Source organism: Carcharhinus amblyrhynchos, chromosome 6 (genome assembly GCF_965287045.1).
Source record: "Carcharhinus amblyrhynchos chromosome 6, sCarAmb.v2.hapA, whole genome shotgun sequence".
NCBI classification, from domain to species: Eukaryota; Metazoa; Chordata; class Chondrichthyes; order Carcharhiniformes; family Carcharhinidae; genus Carcharhinus; species Carcharhinus amblyrhynchos.
The window spans coordinates 44,722,715-44,741,248 of record NC_137329.1 but is presented as its reverse complement, the minus strand read 5'-3'; the positions used below and the strand labels follow the sequence as shown (position 1 = coordinate 44,741,248).

The 18,534-nt window shown below is 41.8% G+C and overlaps 1 protein-coding gene across 1 annotated transcript in view; it reads right to left on the bottom strand.

Moving 5' to 3' along the window:
- LOC145343863 (glycogen [starch] synthase, muscle-like) overlaps positions 1-18,534 on the bottom strand; it is a 105,551-nt gene that overhangs the window by 83,399 nt on the left and 3,618 nt on the right. Inside the window, exon 2 of the mRNA XM_080190333.1 lies at positions 11,280-11,461. Within this exon, the coding sequence (XP_080046459.1) occupies positions 11,280-11,461 (182 nt within the window). The remainder of the gene's footprint in view (positions 1-11,279; positions 11,462-18,534) is intronic.

The following is an 18,534-nucleotide window of genomic DNA, read 5'->3' as shown; positions in this document are numbered from 1 at the left end:
CCACTGCTAGGAACAAACATGCTCAACTAATGCAAATGGCTGATCATAGATGGAGGACAATTAATCCAAGCACATCATGGCACTTGGCATTCTTGTCTTAAAAGGGACCATAGACTGTGAGCAGTACAGCCAAGGAATTTCCCACAATTTCCCCCAGGGAGGCCTTGAGTGTGTCTTTGAAACGTTTCAGATATTCAGACCCCCAGCCATAAAGAAAACGCAGAGGAGCCACCAACGCAGAAATGACCCCAGGGTCCGGCCAGACACTTCAGCTCCAAGACAGATTGTAAGTTAAATAACCGGTAGGGCAGAATGGAAATCTTCTTTGCACTGCCATCTGGGCTTGGCAAGAGAACACACTCTTAGACACAGGACTTAGCCTATCCCTAGCATGGGCAATATACCCAGGATACAACAGAAACATGCCAGTCTTCAGCTCCCAACTAATTTGGATCTTTGCTAAGCTCACCAATGATCACTTCACGTACAGAAATAATCAATCTTTATTGAGACTTCCTTACATAGAAAAGACAAAGAAATATCAGATATGTGAATCAGAGACATTTGAGACAGGAAAAGTAGATGAATTTCAGCAACAAAATATTATGCAGAGCCTAAAACTCGTAGACTATTCAGTCAGGGAAAATGATCAGGATACAGTCACCTGCAATCCTCACAAAACTTTTTGATCTTCATTGTAAAGTGGTAATCAAGAGAACCCACAGTAAATCATACTTTGGGGCAAAACTCAAACTGATAGTGGACATTAACCCACAAATATCGAAGCTATAAAAAGACCCAGCACCACTGGCAAGGTGATTTGACAGGGCAGCCACATATCTACATATGAAAACATATCCTGAAACTTCTAAACAAATGGAAATAATTCAACAGGGGTTGAGTAAATAATGTGGACAACACAATGAGGAATTTCTTACAGTTGCCAAACAATTGTTGCATTCACATGGTGATTAAATGAAATTGTTCATATTGTACTGTGTAGGGCCAGTAATCATTTTGTCCAAGGGAAAGGGCTTCTGATTCACTCTCTGCTATTCCAACTCCAGTAGCAATAGCAGTGGCCCCACTTGATAAAATACACAGAAAGTGAAAGCAGAATCCTCAACAGATTCAACCTAATGAGGAGTAATCCCAGACAGTCTTGACCAGAAAGCAAACATCTTCTGTAATGCCAATGGCCACACCCTGTTGTTCATCCATTGTCAACAATGAGGACCTTGACACCATTAGTCATTTTGAAGCTGGTTGCGGTGTGTCCGAAGATGACTGATCAGGCCAATTCGGGCATGGAATGTCCTGGCACATATTGGATAGACTTGTGTAGACACTGTAGTTGTTGCGCTGGTGGCTCTGGGCGTGCGTAGCTCGTACTTAAGTTGTGCTTCAGCAATGCACCTTGCTTCGTAAGCTTGACAGCCCTTGTGGATAAGGCAGTGCCAGGTAGGGCAGTTTTGTGCCAGCGTTTCCCAGGTGGGTGTGTCTATGTCAAGCAACTTCAGGGAGGCCTTGAGTGTGTCTTTGAAATGTTTCTTCTGCCCTCCATGCGAGCGCCTTCCAGCAGAGAGTTCCCCAAGAAGAAGCTGCTTGGGTGTGTGTTCGTCTGACATTCGGGTGACATGACCTCCCTACCGGGTCTGCGTTCTCATCAGCAGTGTGTGGACTGATGGTAGACTTGCTCCAGAGAGAACTTCAGTGTCTGGTACTTTGTCTTGCCATCTGATGCCACACCCTACCCTAAATAGCAAGGGGAATTCAAAATATTTCAGTGAAGCATAGATTAGTGCAATGACTGTGAATGTGTAGGTGGAGAATTTAACGTCTGGAAGTATGAATAAATATTTTAGTGAGAAACAGGAAACATGAGTATATACAATGCAGCAGTGTTGAAGGCTGTGGGTGAAGACAGAGTTCCTTTGATTTCAAATATATAATTGCCTATAATTGCTATAGCATGTTCATAAATCTGAAGGAAACACTAACAACATTATAGTTAGCTTTAGTCAATTAGATCAAAGGAGCAGTGATGAATTTGTACAAAACATTGGTTATGTTACAGCTAAAAATATTGTTTCTTGTTTTGTGTGCACCATTATAGGAAGGACATAAAAGCTGTAGACAGCATATATCCATTAGTAAAGCTATAATTATGGTAAGAGATGTGATACTGGGTCAAATCCAAAGAGTCAGTTAAGTTAATTAAGATGTAATTGAGAGTTTTAAAATAACAGAGGACGCTACTGGAGTGAATAGGGAAAGTCCCTTACAAAGCACTGATTTAGAGTTTTAAAAGCACGTATTGAGTTATTCTCTCCTTTGTAAATGTGAGTTATTTGAAGTGTATATTGCACTTTTGCTATCTTAATGAAAACAGACCAAGTTTTTCAAAACACCAAAAACAGGTCCCAGGTCACATCAGTGTAGTATTTCTGGGGGAGTGTCAGGCATGAAGACAAATGAGTGGCACAGAATGAGGAGTGACAAGTGGCCAGCAGCAAACAGCAGAAATAGAGATAACTGGCAAGTGGTTAGGGTCGAGGGGCACTGACAATATCCTGGCTATAGTACTGAAAACCTGAGCTTCAGAACAAGTTATTCCAGTATAGTTACAACACTGACATCTACCTGACAATGAGGAAAATTAACCAACTAGTTCATGTTCACAAAGAACAGGACAAATCCTATCCAAGCAATTGGTGCCACATCATTCTGTCTCAGTCATCAGTAAAGTATCAGATGATATTGTTGGCAGTGCTATCGAGTGACACTCACCAAGAAGCCAGAAGAAGCCACCAACGAAGAACAGCAAAAAGAAGGACATGATTCAGGAAAGAAAGTCACATCTAGAAGGTGATGAAACACATTCACCCCAACACTGGCATCACCTCCAAGGCCACGAGCTTGATGAACCTGTTCGCCAACCATATTTTTGAGCACATCAGGATAAGGCTTCCTGCTTGTCCCATTACAATAAGTGACAGACCATCTGCTCCCAGGAGATCCAGACTGCCGTGTGCCTGCTGCTGCCTGGGGAGTTGGCCAAGCATGCCGTGTCAGAGGGGAATGATCTAGTACACTAGTCCAAGGAAAACTGTATAATGTGCTGAAAAAAAGTTGCTCAGAGGTGTGGCTGGTTCTGAAGCACAAGCTACAACCTACAACCCAAGCTACAGTTTGGATTCAGTCAGGACCAGTCTCTGTTCGAGACCTTACTGCAGCCTTGGTCCAAATAAGGACAAAGGAACTCAGCTCCAGAGATGAAGTGAGAGTGATTGATCTTGACATCAGGCCATCATGGAGCCCAAGTAAACTGGAAGGAAGTAAATGGGAATCAGGAGGAAAATTCACTGTGTGTATTCATATCTAGCACAAAGGATAGATGGTGGTGATGGTTGGAAGTCAATCATCTTAGTTCCAGGACATCATTGCAGGAGTTCTTCAGGTAGTGCCCTAGGCCCAGCCACCTTCAGCTGTTTCATCAATCACCTTTCCTCCATCATAAGGTCAGAAGTGGGCATGTTCATTAATGATTTGGTATGTTCTGTTCCATTCATTACTCCTCAGATACTGAAGCAGTCCATGCCCACGTACAGCTACATTCAGCTTTGAGCTGCTACGTAGCGTGTAATATTTGTGTTATACAGTGCCCATTTCAAACCAGTGAATCTAACTTTGTCCCCTTAATATTCAACAGTATTCCCATTGCTAAATCCCCCACAATCAACATTTTGGGGGTTACCAATGACCAGCTAGGTAAATACTGTGACTATGGAGCAGGAGAAAGACTCGGAGTGGAAAATCCATCTCCTGTCTCCACAAAACCATCTAAAAGACAGGAGTCAGCTGTGTGATGGAAAACTCTTCTTTTATGCGGATGAATGCAAATCCACCAATACTCAAGAAGCTCATTATCCTTCAGATTCAAGTAGATCACCTGACTGGCACACCATCCACCACTCTCTTCACTGCCAGCTCACAGTGGCAGCAGCATGAAATACTGTAGCAATTCACCAAGGTTTCTTCAACAACACCTTATAAACGGGTGACCTCCTCTATCCAGAAGGACAAGAGCAAGGGATACATGGGAACATCACCAGCTGCACATTCACTTCACAAGTCAGACACCATCATGACTTGAAACTGTATCACCGTTCTGTTATTGTTGCCATGGTATAATCCTGGAACTCACTACCTTACAGCACTGTGGGGGAATCTACACAAAGACTGCACTGGGTCAAGGGGGTGGCTTACCACCAACTTCTCATGGGCAATTAGGGGCAGATAATAATGAATTAATTCTTAAAAAAAGGACTGTTTTTTTCCAGGTTATAGTCAAGTGGAGACTTAACCCAGGAACTAGAAAAATCAGATTTGGAGTGAATTGTCTGGACAAAATAAGCCAATCAGAATGAAGACTTCCATGTTTCCACACAGCAGTAAAGCAGAATGAGAAGCAGTTCAGAGAAGGTTCTCGACTGATTTCTGGGATGAAAGGACTATTTCATAAGGAAAGGTTTAGCAGGCTGGGCCTATATTTAATGCTGTTTAGTAGAATGGGAGGTGATCTTACTGAAACATATGGGATTCCAGAGGGACATGCTGAGAAGATGTTTCTTCTTGTGGCGGAATCTAGAACAAGGGGAAGCAGTTTAAAAATAAGGGGTATTCCCATTTAAGATAGAGGAGGAGGAGAATCTTCTTCTCTCAGAGGGTTGTTAGTCTGTGGGATTCCCTTCAGTGGAGACTGGATCACCGAATTTATTGAGGGCTGAGTTGGACTGCATTTAGGAACACAGGTCTCGGGAGTAGGCTATTCGGCCTGCTTCAAGCCTGCTCCACCGTTTGATAAGACCATGGCTGATTTAATTAACGTTTGCAATTTTCTCTCCTATAAGGGAGTCAAGGCTATGGGGGACAGGCAGGAAAATGGAGTTAAGGGGACAATCTTATCAAATGGTGGAGCAGATTTGATGAGTAAAGTAGCCCGGGTCTCTTGCTCCTATTTCTTACTGTGACAACACTGCATTTGCAGGCGGTGGCCATGACATACAAGAGGATAATGACACAGAATCGAAAATAAAATTGGTGTTTGAGGGTGAAAGTACAGAGTAGTTTCATAAATGAATCGTTGTGGGAAATGGTACTATATCTGAAGTTGGAGTTTGCACTCAGGAATCCCTACTCCTGGCTCAATGCCATTTTCTTGTCTATTTTAGCTTCTCCTCTCTCTTGCTCATCCCTCTCCAGCACCCAGTCCACCATTTTGTTCCCTTTGGTCCTGCTCGCTTCAGGCTCCTGGTCTCTCAGTTCTTTGATTGTGCTCAGCAGCACCAGTACAAAGGAAGATCTACCCACTGGAGAAGTATTGTATTGGATGGTCTCTTATAAAGGGATCATAGAATCTCTACAGTGCAGAAAGAGGACATTTGGCCCATTGAGATTGCACTAACAACAATCACACCCAGGCCCTATCCCCATAGCCCCTCGTGTAATCTCTCTGACACTAAGGGGCAATTGAGTATGGCAAATCAATCCAACCTGCACATCTTGTGGGAAGAAACCAGAGCACCTAGAGGAATCCTCTTTGATTCACATCCTCTTTGACCACAGGAGAGGTGCCAGAGAGCTGGAGAATAGCCAATGTTGTTCCTTTGCTTAAGAAAGGAAGCAGGGAAATCCAAGAAATTATAGGTTGCTGAATTTGACGCCAGTGATGGGGAAGCTTTTGGAGAAGATACTGAGGGACAAGACGTATGCACATTTGGAAGAAAACGGACTAGTTAGCAGCAGGTAGCACGGTCTTGTATGGGGAAGGTCATCACCAGAATTCTACCACCCTGCTCGCCAGGGAATTGGAGCGGGCGAGGGGCGTAAATGGACATGTCTGTTTTCCTCAGGCCGGATTTTCCAGTCTTGCTCAAGTGAGGCGGTAAAATCCCACCCAAAGTCTCACCAACTTGACTGAGTTTTTGAAGAAGTGACAAAGATAATTGACGAGGGAAGGGCTGTGGATGTAGTTTATATGGACTTTAGTAAAGCGTATGACAAGATCCTACACGGCAGACTATTATACTAACAAACATCAAATGGGATTCGGGGTGAGCTGGCTAGCTGGGTATGGAACTGGTTGGGTTATAGAAGACAGAGAGTAGCGGTGGAAGGGTGTTTTTCAGAATGGTGGTCTGTAGGTAATGGTGTTCCGCAGGGATCAGTGCTGGGACCTCTCTTGTTGATAGTAAATATAAATGATCAGGAGGAAAAATGTAGGTGGTTTCATTAGTAAGTTTGTGGATGACATGAAGGTTGATGGGTTTGCTGATTGTCAGAGAATACAACAGATTGGAGACTTGGGCACAGAAATGGCAGATGGCGTTTAATCCGGACAAATGTGAGGTGATGCATTGTGAAGGATCAAATTTAGGTGTGAATTATACTGTAAGTGGCAGAACCCTTAGGAACATTAACATACAGATGGATCTGGGTGTGCAGGTCCACAGTTCCCCAAAAATGGCAACACAGGTGGCCAAGGTGATTAAGAAGGTATATAGCATGCTTGCCTTCATCAGCCGGGGCACTGAATACAAGAGTTGGGAAATTATTTTGCAGCTATAGAAACCTTGGTTAGGCCGCATTTGGAATATTGCATGCAGTTCTGGTCACCATACTACCAGAAGGACAAGGAAGCTTTGTAGAGAGTGCAAAGGTTCACCAGAATGTTGCCTGGATTCGAGGCTGTTGACTATGATGAGAGGTTGGGTAAACAAAGATTATTTTCACTGGAAAGATGGAGGCTGAGGGGACCTGATAGAGGTCTAACAAAATTATGAGAGGTGTAGACAGGGTGGATAATCAGAGGCTTTTTTAAAGGGTGGAAGTGCCAAGGGGCACAGATTCAATGTGATAGGGTGAAACTTTAAGGGAGAAGTGCAGGGGAAGTTTTTCCATGCAAAGTGTGGTGGGTACCTGGAATGCGCTGCCAGAGGAGGTGGAAGCAGGCACATTAGCGACATTTAAGAGACATCTAAATGGGTACCTGAAAAGGGAGGGTATAGAGGGATGTGGGCCGTGTAAGGGCGGAAGTTTTTTTTAAGTTTAGTTAGGGCATCATAATCGGCACAGGCTTGGAGGGCCGAAGGGCCTGTTACTGTGTTGTACTTTTCTTTGTTCTCGAAACCCATGCAGACTCAGAGAGAACATGCAAACTCCACACAGACAGTCACCTGAGGCCAGAATTGAACCCAGGTCCCTGCTGTTGTGCCATCGTGCCACCCAATACTATACTGTATATTTATGTCTTATATTAACACAGTAACAAGTATTCATCAAGAATGGATGTAAAGAGGAACAAAAAGTATGATCACAAGTGACAAGGGAATCAGAACATAGTGGTGATTAAGAGTGTAGCTTTTCACTGGACTATGCAAAATAAAAAATTACATAGGTAAGACAAATCCAAAGTATTATTTTAAATTGCATGAAAAACATAAATAATTAGTTATAGAGTTACTTTAAACAGATAATAATTCCTTAACTCAATGGATGCTAAGTGTTTGAGATAATCTGCCTGATGGGGTAACAGCAGGAAAGGCATTAGGGGCATTCAAGTTGTAGCCTGGTGCTATATTGGGAAATTAAAGGAAATAGAGGGCTATATGGCCTTTCCCTGTCCTTGACTTTTCTGATGTTCTGATGTAAATATAGTTGTTGCTCGTGCTACGCTTGTAGGAATTAGATTATTAATAGGCAAAAGGGAAATGTCACAGCCATGAAAGGACAGCAGAAAAGCTCAGTGCGTTTGTTAGCGCATGACCAGATATTTTCAAGCTTGAGTACAACTTAATGTAGAGTGATTAACTACAGTGTAGCTATTCTGATGATTTGGTTTACAAACAGATTTTTTTAATATTAAATAAATAGTCCCCAAACTTGGTTCAGTGGGCAGCAACCTCAATCATAAAACAGTGGGCACACTCTGGGCACACAATCCAGATGGAAACTCTGACACAGTGCAGAAACAATCAGAGGGAACTGTCTCCTAATCAAGATCGGATAGATCCTTAACATGGTTTTATAGAAGAACAGGAGTTCTCTGATTGATCTGGTCAATGTTAACTTACACCATCTATAAAACTTATTTTGTCTCATCACTCGATATGAAAGGGATCTTACTGTGCATGTTCAAATTTCAAAAGAATGAATTACATATGATGCATTTTGAGAAGTTTCTCAGGGAAATTTATGTCCATCATTTTACTAGATGATAGTGTTGGGGAATGATTCACTTTCCATTTCAAGCATCTAGTGTCAGCATCAAGCACTGTGAGATTAATATGGACTGACTCAAAGGTGTTCAATGTTCTAGAACTTCCACATGGTTCTTGACAAGGAACTACAGGCTTGGCAAAGGAACTTGATTGTGTGAATCATGATGCACTTTGGGAGATTCTTCAAAACTCTGGATGTCCCAGCAGACTGTCAATATTTCCCATATTGGTATGATGACCCAATTAATAGATTACAGTCAATTGTCACACCATTTTCAGTCACTAATGACACCAAACATTCTAATATTTTTGCCTGAACTCTGTTTATCATACAGGTTACTATGGTACTATCTGAACCTTCCAGAACTAAGTTCTACATTTGATATGCTGAACAGTAGCATCTTATATATTTGTCCATTCAATGATAGAAAGTAATACAGATAACCACTCACATAATCTTCAATGACTGCACATCGAAATAAACAGATACACAATTACCGAACAGAAAATTTTACTACCACACTCATTTGAGAAACAGTTCTAAATTATCTTCCTTCTCTGCCACCAAAAGTTCATCCCAGCAAAGTGTTTTGTGTGTTGAAGAGGTTAAATAACAAATCCTTCCTAGGCTGTGTTATCCACTATCTCTTTTGACCACTCCATTCTTGAGGCTGCTCATTCAGCATGCTATTTTGAATAAATCACAATTTTCTCCAATTAAATAGTCAGAAACTAAAGCCATCGTCTTGACCCTGATTACAAATTCCCTTGCCACCATTTTCAGCATGCTCTACAGTCACTATCTTGGGCCAAACTTGAGAATTCACAATCTCAGTTGCCTAGTCCACCCCTGACTGCATGATCTTTGGTCTCCACAGTATCAGCCATCTCCGAGCTTATCACAGCCCATAAAAATTCCCTTCCAACTCCATTTGCAAGTTTGCTGATGACTCCACCATAGTGGGTCAGATCTCAAACAATGATGAGACAGAGTACAGGAAAGAGATAGAGAATCTGGTGAACTGGTGCAACGACAATAATCCTTCCCTCAATGTCAACAAAGCAGAGGAGATACTCATTAACTTCAGGAAGCGTAGTGGAGGACATGCCCCTGTCTACATCACGTGGAGATGCCGGCGTTGGACTGGGTAACCACAATAATAAGTCTCACAACACCAAGTTAAAGACCAACAGGCTACATCCTGTCTACATCAACAGGGATGAAGTGGAAATGGTGAACAGCTTCAGTTTTCTAGATGTCCAGATCACCAACAACCTGTCCTGGTCTCTCCATGCTGATGCTATAGTTAAGAAAGTGTACCGACACCTCTACTTTCTCGGAAGGCTAAGGAAATTCAGCATGTCCGCTATGACTCTAACCAACTTTTACGGATGCACCATGGAAAGCATCCTTTCTGGATGTATCACAGCTTGGTCTCAATCTCCCCCACCACTATTGCCTTCAGCCATCTTGGCTCCATCCTCTGGAATTCTCTGCTCATACCTCCCTGTCGCACCAATACTTCAGCCTCCTTTAACAGACTTTTCAAATTAATCTCTTTGACCAAGCTGTGGGTCACCCTTCCTGATATCTCCTTTGATTCTCAACACATTCGTTTTCATTAACTTGCGGCACTTTCCTATATTGTAGGACTTTCATAAATGCAAGTTCTCCTTGTAACACCAATGTTATTCCCGGCTCCGTAACTCAACTGTATTCCAAAACAATGGCTCAAACTTCTGTTGCACCACTGACAATCCCCTTTTCTCACATTAGCCATCTTATCTGCCAAGTGAGTTAATTTAGTGAGTCTTTTATGGAGAGCACATGGTCACAAGGATCAAGTATGAGACAGTCCCAAATTAATTTCACATTAAAATATTACCGTCAACAGCTAGGAGAGAGTTTCCTTGTTTCCAATCTGGATTCACACAGATATCCAAGAAGTGAGAAGCACAGTCTTTAAAACTCTACTGGCATGACTTATATCTTATGTGAATATCCAGCAATTGGTCACTGTTTTTTTCATTCTTAGTTTAGCTTGTGCATTGTAATCATTTTCCATCTTCATTATTCATCAATCATTTTATGCAAAACCTTTCTTCCTGAAATTTCAATTTTCTCTGCAAACTACATTCTACAAAAAAAGGAAAATCCAAAACAGAATTTAACAGGTGCAACAGGATTCAAAATAGTTGTTATGTTGGGAGGAGGGATGAGAATGTGTTCTCCAAAATTTGGCTAAATACATCAAAGCATGAGGATTTCTCTGTCACCCCTCATAAGATCCTCAAATCAAAATCATAATCTAGGCTACAAAAACTTCCCCCAATCATTTGCCTTTCCAATAAGCAACATGGTGGATATGACTGGCCTACTAAACATCCAGGTGCACCTTTCTCAGAACGATGAGCTGAGCATACATTAGTTTGTTGGTAAAATTACAATTCATAGGTTCTAGCAGAAGAATTCCATTCTGTGCCAGAATGCCTTGGAGATTGTCTCCTGGAATTTGCATCTGCACCTGACACTATAATTTTCAAGAATGTGCTCCGACAGCTTTAATACACTCACTCACAATCTCTCCATTCCTTTTGTAGAACTGTGGCTCTCTCATTTCCTGCCCTGATCTGAGGTTTCCCTCGTTGCAAGGTCTCACATACAGCTAGAAGCATAATCATTACTGTATAGATTTAGCAGGCCCACATGCTAAAACATCCAGAGCTCAGCATCATGTAAAATTCAACAGTGTATTTTTAAATATATTTAACCATGGTATAAATAAAAGGATGGATAAAAGCTCAAAATCCAAGGACAAAAATAATTCGCAGACTTATCATATTTAGGTACTCTTTACAGGACCGACATACAGTCAGATCTGATGCTGCTTATAGCATCCACAGAGGTTATGTCTTACGCTGTTTAACTCTCCACAATTGAAGCAATCAGGGGTTGAGCTGTTCCCAACTCAGCAGGTTTGAAAGGGTGTACAATACCTTGCAACCTCTGGAGTTCATGCAATCAATAGTGCGTTTAATGGCCGGATTTGGTGGTTCAATCAGCTCCACTTGTGTCTTGACGCTGTTCTCGAAGTATGGACCAATCAGAATATAATTCTCTCCATGCTGATCTACCGTTAACTTGGTTTTGGTTTGGATGACGGTGTAGATACCACCCACTAGAACAAAGAAAGATCAGCAGGAAATTGAACAAAGGGAAATGCATCAAGACCCACATGGATAATTTCAACACCAATCTGCACTTATTATAGGAAGATTTCCAAAGCAATTCCACAGGAAGGCAATCAGTCAAAAATTGACACGGATCCAAAGACATCAAAAGGAAAAAAGAAAGCATTAAAGATAAAAGGTTATGTTAAATATCAAAGGAAAAAAGAATGTATTAAAAGAAAAAAAAACCATGCACCAGCTATTCCTCTTATGGACTCTGGCCCAAAAACATCCAACCTCCTGTGAAAAACTCTCTCAATATATTTAACTATAAATAGTATAATGGCACAAGATTCTCACCATTCCAAGAGATAAATGATTCACAAACAAGTTGGAGCGTATTTTACCATCCTGCCCAGCATGGGAATTGGAGAAGGTGAGAGTTGGACCATGGAAAGGTCCGTTGACCCTGGGTGGGATTTTACGGTTTCTTGGCGAGAGAGGCTGGAAAATCCCACCCATTAAATTTAGCTGGACTTCACAGTACTGCAAAATGGTCAAATCCCCGTGACTCATTCAGCAAAACCCCAAACTGTCAATCTATTCCATTCAGTGTTTGACAGCTCTTCATAAGTAACAGTACAACACTCAATTCTTCCTCTTCCCATTACCAACCAGATATTTATCCCACTCCGTATGTTCCATATGTAGGACACATGTCCAGCTGCTGGAAGCAACTTTCAATGCATCAGTCTGGGCTTGACTTGAAAATCAATTTAGTTTGAGCTTTGAGCTCCTCCAACATTGTATTTATATGGCTGTTCCAGTTTATTATCGGCTCAATGGTAACCCTCAGGACGCTGGGGGATTCAACAAAATGCTATTGAAAGTCTTGGGAAGGTGGTTAGATGTTGGAGATAGTCATAGCTTGGCATAAGTGACATGAATGTTACATTCCAGTTACCAGCCCAAGCCTAACTGTCCAGTTCTTGCTGCATATATACAAGGACTGCTTCACTATGTCAGGAGTCATGCAAGGTGCTGAACACTGTGTACTTGACAGCTAACATCTCCAATTTTAACTTTATAGAGCAAAGATGACTCTTAAAGCAGTTGTAGATAGCTGGACCTAGGGCACTACCCTGAGGAATTCCTGCAACAATGTACCAGGACTTAGATGATTGACCTCCAACAACCATAATCATCTTTCCTTGCGCTATATATGACTCCAATCAGTGGAGAGTTTTGCTCCCATTTATACTGATTTCAATTTTGCTCCAGCTGCTTGAACTTTGGTGCCATGCTTAATAAAATGTTGTCTTGGTGTCAAGTAATATCACTCTCATCTCACCTGTGGAGTTCAGTTCTTTCACCCATGATTGGACCAAGGCTGTAATGAGGTTAGGAGCTGAGGGACTGATGGAACCAAGCATTAGATCAGTGAGCAGATTACTGTTGAGTAAGTGCCACTTAATAGTGACAACACCTTCCAGCACTTTGCTTTTCATCAGGAGTATGTTGGAGGCAATAATTTCTGCATTTTTCTGTTTTTTGTGGAGAGAGCAGAACTGAGCAATCTTCCACGTTGTCAGGTTAATGCCAGTGTTGAAGTTCCTTCCACAAACTTCACTGTCTTTCACCTCCTTTAAGAACTTCCTACATTTTTGACCAAACTCTTACCCCATTCCTGTTAACATGTTTGAGTCTTTGGATCCATGTCAATTTTTGCCTGGTTACCTTCCTGTGAAATCCCTCAGAAATCTTCTGATAATAAAACGCTGCATTAATGCACATTGTTGAAATTATTCATATTGAAAGGGCCATATTTTAACCTTCCCTGAAGCACTAAAAGCAGATAATGCATCATATAGTGCTGCTATAGATTTTTTCATCTAATTGACTGCATTCTAGCTTTGAAAAAACATAAGCAAGCGTTAAAAAAAACTGAGTAATTTCAATAAAGATAGCACTTACAGAAAGCAAATCAATCTTTATTTTATGGACCAGGCATTTTTGATTCCTATTCCCTCTCTGTGCTGATCTTAGTTATTGATGCCAAGAATTGGTATCATCACTGCGGGATAGGAAAGCAGGTAGGTGAATCAAGTTTCCCGCTCCTGCTCAGTATCTAGCAACATCTCTGGAGTTTTCCATGTTGGATGATGTTGGGCAGAAAGGATAAAGTCATAGAGCTTTACAGCTCAGAGAGAGGCCCTTCAGCCCATTGCATCAGCCATCAAGCACCTATCTATTCTGATCCTATTTTCCAGCATTTGGAGCCTAGCCTTGTATGTTTTGGCATTTCAATTGTTCATTTAAATGCTTCTGAAATGTTGCGAGGGTTCCTGCTTCGACCACCCTTTTAGGCAGAGGGTTCCAAATTCCCTCCGCTCTGTTTTTTTTTGTTCATAGGACGTGGGCATTGCTGACAGGGCCAGCATTTATGCCCATCCCTAATTGCCCTAGTGGGAGCAGTCAAGAGTCAACGCTATTGCTGTGGAGCCGGAGTCACATGTCGGCCAGACCAAGTAAAAATGGCTGATTGCCTTCCCTAAAGGACATCAGTGAACCAGATGGGTTTTTCCAACAATTGATAATGATTTTCATTAGGCTTTTAATTCCAGGTTTTTATTGAATTCAAATTTCACCAGTTTGAACCCAAGACCCCAGAGCCTTACTCTGAGTGTCTGGATTGCTAGTCCAGTCATGTACCACTATGCTACCACCTCACCCAAAAAGGTTTGGCTCAGAGTTTCTCTAAATCTCCTGCCCCTTACTTTAAATCTACTTGATTTTTTTTCTATTCTGCTTTTTTTTTTAAAATGGGAAATAGTTTTTTTCCAAGCCTGGCAGATTACCTGCAGTGCTACTCATGTTGTATCAGAGGGCATGTTGTCTCACCTCCCAAGGTGCAACACATGAAAGACACTGCTTAATAGAATAAGTTGGACAAACTGTAATTAACTACAACAGCCAGTAATCACTGTAATTAACAACAGGAAAGACATTTTTTGCTTGTTGATTACAGCTTGTAAACTGTATGATTTGACAGCAGTAGTCTCTCATTGCAGTTGCCATGGTTACAGGGGTCAGAGTCTTTTTGGAACATCTTATGGCAGGATAATAAAATTGCAACACATGACGTGATCACACGCATTTAGCCCGATTCCGTCTGCCATTCATGCAGGATTACTCTACTGTGGAATTAGCGTAGACTTCCCCAGCACCACCTGCTGCTTTAAGGCAAAGATTAATTCAGCAGTACTGGTGGTCTTTTATCAACAGATAATTAACTGGCTGTGAAACACCCTGGGGTGTCCCAACGTTGTGAAAGGCTCCATATGGACTTTTTGCAGAGTCAAAGGTCAGAGTTAAATGTGAAGTCCAAAAGCGCGTGCATTTATCAGTTGTCGGAGACAACAGAAATAGGACAAGTGAACCACATCTGGAGTACGGTGTACAATTCTGGTCTGCTTACTTGAGAATGGATACAGGGCTGGAATCTCCGAACTCTCCCACAGCAGGGATTCTCTGGTCCCACTGCTGTGAATGGAAATTTGGCTGAGTGCCAAAATCTCCGTTCTTGCTGGTAGCAAGGTTCCATTAGGTAGAGTGAACTGCCAGAGAATTCCAGCCATAACAGCACTCAGAGAAGGAATAAAGGGGTTGTTTTCTGAGGAAAAGTTGGACCAATATCTATTGGCATTCAGGAGAATGAGGGATGATCCCATTTGAAACAGGAGATTCTGAGGAGACTTCACAGTGTGGATGCTGAGAGGATGTTTCCCTAAGAGTAGAATGAGGGGACACAGCTTAAAGGTAAGGGGCCTCCCATTTAAAACTGAAATGAAGAGGTTTTCTTCTCTCTCAGAGAGTCTTTAGTCTGTGGAATTCTCTTCCCCAGAGAACAGTGGAGGCTGGATCACTGAATTTTTTACGGCTGAGGTAGATTCTTTATTAACATGGGAGTTAAAGGGTATAAGAAGTAGACAGCAAAGCGTAGAGACCATAATCTGATCAGCCCAGATCTTATTAAAAGGCAGAGCAGGTATGAGGGGCTGAAAGGCTGACTCCTGCTTCTAATTCATATTTGCAGGTTAGCAAATATAAAAGTAATTCACACCAAAATGTTATGTTCAACCGTAATAGATGTTTTACATTTAGAACTATGCTCTCAAAGCAGCAGTGCCAAGCAGCACATAGTTCCTCTATTGATCTGACCTTTCACAATGATTCAGTGTAGTTTGGCTCCGTACCAGGGCTGAGTACAATAGTCATGTACACTTCTCCAGTCAGATGCTGGGGTGTGCCATTTTCTTTGCATGTTGAGTTTTTAAAGACTGTTACAGTGAAGTAAAGTGAAGCAGGGTGGGGGGGTTGGCTGATGTTCACTCAAGTGGACAGCAGCAGAAAAGGACAGCAGTAGTAAAATGGTTGCAGAAAACTGGGGTCTTTACTATATTCATGTTTAAGGAAATCTTAGCTTCCAAAGTAGAGTGTCACATTACAATAGAGAATACATTTCAATAGTACTACTTTAGCTTTGAGGTACTATCAACACCCTGGGTGTTACCATATACCAGAAAGTAAACTGGGCTAGCCATGTGTCTACAAGAATGGATCAGAGGCAAGAAATTCTATGGTAAGTAACACAGCTCCTGACTCCCCATCGCCTGTCCACCATCGACAAAAGTCAGGAGTGTAATGGAATACTCTCCCCTTTCCCAGATGAGTACAGCTCCAACAATACTCGTGAAGTTCAACACCATCCAGTACAAAACAGCCCCCTTGATTGGCATCCATCAACAAACATTCATTGCCTGCACTACCGACAAACAGTAGCATCTGTCTGTACCATCTACAAGATATACTGCAAAAACTCACCAAGTTTCCTTACGCAGCACCTTCCAAACCCATGACCACCACTATCAAAAGGTCAAGAGCAGCAGATATTTAGATACCACCTAGAAGTTCCTTCCAAGTCACTCATTGTTCTGACTTGGAAATGTATCGCTATTCCTTCACTGTCACTGGGTTAAAAGCTTGGAACTCCCTTCTTAACAGCACTGTGGTGTACCTACACTTCAGGGACTGCAGTGGTTCAAAAAGGCATCTCACCATCACCTCCCAATTAGGAATGGATGCTGGCCTGGCCAGCAATGCTCATGTCCTGTAAATGAATAGAAATAAAGCTATGAGAAGTCCTGGGGGTGTGACTGGTGCTATGCAACTACAGATTTGTCCTTTTTTTGATGAATTGTGTGGTTTCAGGTTAAATTATGCTGAAACTTTGAGAACTATGGGTCAGTAAGTTATTTTCCCAACTCTTGGGGCCAAGTGAAATCTTCTGTAAAATAGTACATGTTTTAATTGAAAAATAAAACCCTATTCAGGGCTGTACAACTTTACAGTCCTATATGATTATTTAAAACTCACTCTGCAACAGGGGGAGAGAAGTCAAGACAGGGTGAAATCACAGGTACATTGTGCAAATATCTGAATTACTGGTGCTTTGTGGTATCTGAGATCCAGAATGTTCCAGAAAGATTTTAGAATTTTGATGCTTAGTTGAATTTTGGAGAATGACATTAAGCAAACCATAGAATCCTTATAGTACAGGAGGTGGCCATTCAGCCCATCGAGTCTGCCCCAACAATAAGCCCACCCAGGTTCTATCCCTGTAGCCCCACATTCTTACCCTGTTAGTCCCCCAACACCAAGAGCAATTTATCACGGCCAATCAACCTAACCCACACGCCTTTGGAGTGTGGGAGGAAACCAGAGCACCTGGAGGGAACCCAGGGGAAAAAGTGCCAACTCCACAGAGTCAGCCATCTGAGGCCGGAATTGAACCTGTGTCCCTGACGCTGTGAGGCAGCAGTGCTAACCATCATGCCAGCCCGCTCAAACCATCTCAAACACACAGCACTTGTGTGTACAAAGGAGTTTTTTCTTGCTTCAAAGTATACAAATTTCAGGCCTGTTACAATATGCAAATTTCAGAGCTGTTGAGTTTGTGCACAACTGAGTAGAAAATAGATAATAAGAAAATGATGGCAAACAAAGCCATTAAGCAGTTAACATTGATGTGTAAGCCTGAAAACACCTTCTGCTATACGAGGGTATATTTGTAACAGTGTGAAAATAACATTGAACATGTGAGTATTGTTTCCATATTTATGAACAGAGATAACTGAATTTATCTGTATTGCAATTTTTGCAAAACTGAATATTTGGTGGCTGCACTTGTCACAATTCTATTCAGTAGAAGTAACAGAGGAAATATTCTCAGTAATAAAGGGGGTTAGGGGACAAACAACTTGCAGCTGAAGGGCATCAGTTGTATACCTGTCAAGGCTGGACCCTTTCCATATTAACCATACCAATCTTTTACTGAGTTTAAAGGGTTTTTAGAATAATGCACACGAGGTGTTGCAGCTTCATGCTGAGATCTCTATCTTGGAACTGATCCTTGTAGCAAATGCACTGCTCCTGTTACAAGCCAGCGTTAGTTTTGCAATATCATCTGTTGCTAGATTAAGTGCATGTGTCTTATGACTAATCAGAAATGCTGATCATGATGAAGCCTGACACTCATTCCCACCCCCTCCAAATTTAGGGAATTGACATGAAACAGCTCCAAATAACCAGTTCAAACGTTATCGTTCTTGCACTTCCAGTCAAATGTCATCGTACCATCACTTACTCTAACTCCAGGAGCTGATAACTGCAAACCTTTCACCTCCCTCTGTCTTCCCTTCCCACTACAATCTACAGATCTCTAAATGCAAAGCTTGTTGTTACCCACTCAGCACTGCTACTTTCTTGCAGTTTCTATCTTGTGCTGTTTAACATTGGTGGTTGAGAAAGGCCCTGATGCGGGACAGAGAAAGCTGAAAGGAAATCGAGAAGGAAAAGTTCATTTATAACCAATACTGTTGCAATCCTCAACTTTGCAGTCATTTTTGGTTCCTTGAGGCGGAGTCCTGTGTTATGGATCTTGTTCGTCTTGATCTAACTGAAAGACACGCTCAAGTGAACTATTATCTAAAATAATACACTAAAACCCTTGATGGAGCAG